The sequence below is a fragment of the Acipenser ruthenus genome, chromosome 13 (assembly GCF_902713425.1).
Source record: "Acipenser ruthenus chromosome 13, fAciRut3.2 maternal haplotype, whole genome shotgun sequence".
NCBI lineage: Eukaryota > Metazoa > Chordata > Actinopteri > Acipenseriformes > Acipenseridae > Acipenser > Acipenser ruthenus.
This window is the reverse complement of record NC_081201.1, coordinates 25155775-25160882: the sequence shown is the minus strand read 5'-3', so window position 1 is coordinate 25160882 and position 5108 is coordinate 25155775. Positions and strand designations below refer to the sequence as shown.

The 5108-nt window shown below is 39.5% G+C and overlaps 1 protein-coding gene across 1 annotated transcript; it reads right to left on the bottom strand.

Annotated features, from left to right (window-relative positions):
• Positions 1-285: 285 nt before the first annotated feature.
• Positions 286-2211, bottom strand: LOC131740160 (atherin-like). The gene is made up of 2 exons (XM_059035285.1): positions 2199-2211; positions 286-1849 (listed from the first exon to the last, which is right to left on the bottom strand). The coding sequence occupies exon 2, from the start codon at positions 1694-1696 to the stop codon at positions 1331-1333; it is 366 nt and encodes a 121-aa protein (XP_058891268.1). The 5' UTR covers positions 1697-1849; positions 2199-2211; the 3' UTR covers positions 286-1330.
• Positions 2212-5108: the final 2897 nt, after the last annotated feature.

Sequence of the window (5108 nt, the reverse complement as noted above, 5' to 3'; positions counted from 1 at the left end):
TAATGTCCCCCTCCGATGATCATCACATTGCAATTTACTGGGCAGAGTGTAATGGCAGTCAATAGGGAATTGCTACTGATATGGTTGTATCAATCATTCTTATTTTGCCAGTTTATTGGTGAACTCATGATGACATCAACTGTTTTTTCTTTCAGTCCCTTACAACTTGTGATATTAAAAGGGTTTGATTGAAGAATATGTTTGTTATATTATGTTTTAATGTCCAACAAGGTACAATAAATGCATACACAATTAAATAATTTTAACCACAAACCACATCCCCTTATAAAATGTTCCTATGGTTATGCATGTAAGATACTTTACCATGGTTTGGAATGTTTTAATATGCATTGTACCATACCTCTCGGTGCTTTACAATGTTTACCTGCTGTATCATGCTTTCTCTATGATTGATTACACTTTGTTTTTTTTTGCCTTTTCCTGGCCCACAAATTAAATATAAAATTACTGTACAATACATTCCTTGGTAATACTGAGTTTGACACCCCTGGTTTGGTTGGTATCTCTGCATGTGCAAAAACAACAACTGATGAAAAAGTAGATGTGAAATCCCTTTTTAAATAAAGAAAAATAACATAGCTGGTCTTCATAGTGCAGATTCATTTGCAGAAGAAAACTTTAGGTACATTGAATCACGTTATTAAGGTTTTCTGTCTTCACCCGAAAACAGTTATTATACATCACTGCTGGGGGGGGCTCCAAGGAGATTTTGAGTGTCAAGCGAACGTAACAAATCGCTACTCTAAATCTTTATTTTATTTATTGCTAGCATTTAGGAAACATGGCACCTAGTTAAATATCTTGCGCTTTTTCAGGTACTGTCAGCATTTCCTCATTAAACACAGCAATCAATCATCTTCCATATGGTCCGTAATGGATCAAATATTTCCCAGTCATTAGGTCTTTGTGAATTCACCTTTTTATGGTACTGAGACTGCAATTAAGATTATTTTCTCTTTGAAGCTAATGGTCAGATTCTGTTTTTAATAAACAGAACAATTTAGCATAATTGAATCTAATGAGCAGCCACTGTTTTATGGCTTCTGTTACAATAAAAATATAAGACGACAAACAGGATGGGACTGTACTGGGGTTGGACCAAACATACAAACACCTGCCACAACACTGTCAATAGGGTGTAGGGTCGCTATAGAGACGTTTTTGTTGTGCAGAAATCCATGTACATTCCTCAATAATTCTGTTCACTCCAGAAGTGACGGTTGCATTGGCAGTGGTAATGCTGCCCTCCGGATGTGGGACACTCTGGCAGTGATCTCAGTGTGGGACACTCTGGCAGTGGCACTGCGTACTATGGCAGTGCAACTACTGAGGGTGGAGGTGGGCTCCTCACCTCTTCCACATTCTCTGAAGCCGACGGTTCCCTTTTCTTGGGCCCCAGCCCCAGAATTTCCAGCATCACAACTGCTGCTGGTGGAGGTGGTCTCCTCACCTCTCCCCCCTTCCCTGTAGCTGGCAGTTCCCATTTCCTGGGCTCCGGCCCCAGAATTTCCGGCAAGCAGGCATCCCCAGGCGGTGTTGTGCAGGCCTCCCCAGGCGATGGCGAGCAGGCCTCCCCAGGCGATGGCAAGCAGGCCTCCCCAGGCTCGGCAGCCCTAGGCGATGCAGGCTTTGCAGGCTCAGGCAGTTGATCCTTGGGAGGTGATGGTGGGAGCATATCCTCGAGGTAGCTTCAGCACCTCTGGTGGTGGTGGTGGGAACTGCAGGTAGTCTCTCTCTGGCCGCGAAGGCAGGAGCAGCAGGTAGTCTCCCTCTGGCGGCTCAGGTGGGAGCAGCGGGTAGCCAGCAAGCAACTGTATCCACCTCCATCCTTCCAAAACACACAAAGAAAATCCTTTTAAAAAAACTGTGTAACCACAGTACTGTTCCTTACCTGTCTAGTGAGGCTGCTGTTTCCCACTTCTTGACACCATGTGTGAACAGGCTGGCTTGTGTGGTAACATCAGGCCAGGAAGGAGTAGCGCACACAGACAGCACTGAGGTAAATAATAGTAATTAATAATAATAATGAATAATAAACAAAACACTTGTACAAACAAAATGGCACAGTGGTCAAAATAAAGAGACAAACATACATGGAACAAAACAAACAAGTATTGTGCTGGTGTATACCCAGCACGCATAGCAATTGCTTATATTTCTCAGTTCTCTTTACTCACGTTCCAGTTCTGAACACACAACCCCATATCACCCGTGCTCACCCTATTTATACACCTGTGGCTGGAACCTTAATTAATCATTTAATCACTTATTCAATTCACAGCTCCAGCCACATTCCCACATGTTTTTGCAGGGAGGATTTTAACTGCCTCCCTCACCCATTATTCCACACACACACACACATCCCCTTGCTCACATACCAACACACCTTTTTAATCTGCACGTGAAGTGATTGTGCAATCCCTGTGCCTAAATATAAATATACATTTTAAATCACCCGTGCTACATAACCCACACTTCATGCACCACTACATGCATACACCACATAGCTCTTAAATAAAGTATTTCAGATCTGCCGTCTAACCCATCATGCCTGACACTTGAGTTGAACAGGGAGATGCAGCTTTTATATATCTTAGAATACGTGAGACAGTCCATTTAAATAAAGCTGTTTTCTGCTAGTCCCAGAGGTTGGTCGTAGACACTGGTCTCTAGTAGGTACTGCAACTGTAACTACGAAATATAAAACCATTACAACAAATACAGCAATTGGGTTGTGCATTGTGTAACTGAATAAAAAAAAAAACATTTTATTTATACCTTTGTCTCTTCTGTTACTGTAAAAGTAACCATTAAGGTGACCTGTGCTACACAGTCATTCTCCATTAGTAGAAAATGCATAATATGTAGGAATCCACTGTGCTTATGGGACCGATATGCAATTACAATCTTTTGATTATCTACATTCACCTCTGAGTGTTCAAAATGTATTGTGCTCATCACACAATTTTTGTCAGTTGTCAGATGCTTTCCGTGCTTAAGAAAGGAAATTATGTACAACAATCTTTGTGAATGGGTGCGCTTTGATTGGATTAAAGGGACTTAATGATTTCTAATTCATAACAAATAGTCCAAAACTGTGTGGGATGACCTTCAATTTATTACACAACAGGGTTTCAGTAAAGGAACCTAATAAATTTGTCTAGCTTCTGTATGTAATAAACAGATTGCAATCAAGGGACCTAGGCTGTTTGCTGGAGATACAGTGATTGTACATGTTGTAGATGTTTATTTCCAGCTGCTATTCAAAAATCAATAAATTTTTCCAAATTAAGAGCCGATACCTAAAGAAATATATTCAATTAACCCCAATTACATTCCTCCATAGAGCAGAAAGACTGCTGAATTCTTTAAACCACTCTGCATTATTTGAGATGGCAAACATTGTACTGGCTTCTTTTAACATGTCAGCACTAACTAACACCCTGACAAGGACCATTACTGTCATTCCTGCCAGTGACTGTCAGGTTTCATATGCTGGAAGTCTACCTGCAAGAATTTAGCCTGTCATTTGTTGACTGCCAGGACTGTGAATTGCAAATAACCTGAGCACTGCTTTAACGCAGCGGCTCAGTGGGAGCTCTCCCCCGGGAGGGACTATGTTTTAGGGGCAGTCAGCAGTCATGACAAACAGCGGGGGTCCACAAAGTGACCACAGCTTCTCACTCCCACATATCACAGCGACTTCTCTCAGGCTACAGCCAACTGACACTGCCGCCAGCCATATATCCCAGGGAAACTACTAGCAAGGCACGCTCCTAATTAGCTTTTCACAAAATCCATTTTATTTGCATTTTTGGCACACACACGCAAATAATGTCAAGTGTAGACTTCTTCTGTGTCAAACACTAATGAAGGCATTAATCGAACCGGTTTCCTGCTTCACTTTCTGGTTTAAACTGAAAAATGAATACTGTATTGGAGCACTGATAAAAAAAAAGAAATAAAAAAAAAGAGTATGCTTCATTTCAATCAAGCTGCACGTTTATATATATATATATATATATATATATACATATATATCAAACAATTATTGAACAGTTTAATAGTCATTGTTTTCAAATTACTAAGTTTTGCCATATTTTTTATATGCTTTTAAATGATTTACCAGATTTACCACATATTGTTCTTGGCTAAGGAGTCTTTCTTTCAATATCCATCAGTTTGATTTTTCATGAGAAAATAAGAATTGAAGGGAACGAGACGAGACTGTTCAACCTATCATGGCCGGTCCCTAGCTAGGATACCTTTAGCCCAGGGCATTATCTAATTGATATTTTTTACCATGGCATGCTACAATCAACTTTGATGTACAATTTAAGCGTATAAGACAGTAGACAAGCATTTAGGCTAGTGTCTCCATCAGTGAAAAGGAAGCACTATTTTACTTAGTTTCATTTTACATTAGAATTGATGTTTCAGTGTTTGAAGAATGCAATAGATGAAAATGTTTTATAAAAAAAATGTAGGCCTAGCTTTCACAAGAGGAGTTTTAAAAAAAATGGAACCACTGCAAAATGTTTTGGAATATGTCATTGAATGACAGCTGTGTCCAGTTTTGCACCACCACACATTTTTAGACTGAGACATAATAAAAAAAAAACTAAAAAAAACAACTATAAGAACATAATTTAGATATTTTATTTAACATCATGTAATGAAAAAAAAACATTTCATGTTAGATTTCAAAATGTTTTTTGTTAAGTATATGGGAAAACTACAAAGTGGTATGTAATTTATGAAGCAAAATATGTTAATTCTGCAGGGTGATACAAAACATTTGGCCATAGGTAATGAAAATAAAAAATAATAATAATAATAAAATAAATAAAAAGCACAGCTCCTGTAAAGTGGTGGTATATTTGGAAAGCCAGGCAGAACAAAAGCACAGCAGTAGCCATTATCACTTTGCCTCAGTAGAAGGAGAAACACCTGCAGGAACTGCCCCTCTTCTGTTCTCCCCCAGCAGCACTTTCCAAATGATGATTAATCACTGAATAAACCAAGACCTGACACCAGGATAATGGCAGGGAGAAAGCAGGGTTGGGGAGAGGAATCAGTGGGTGCAT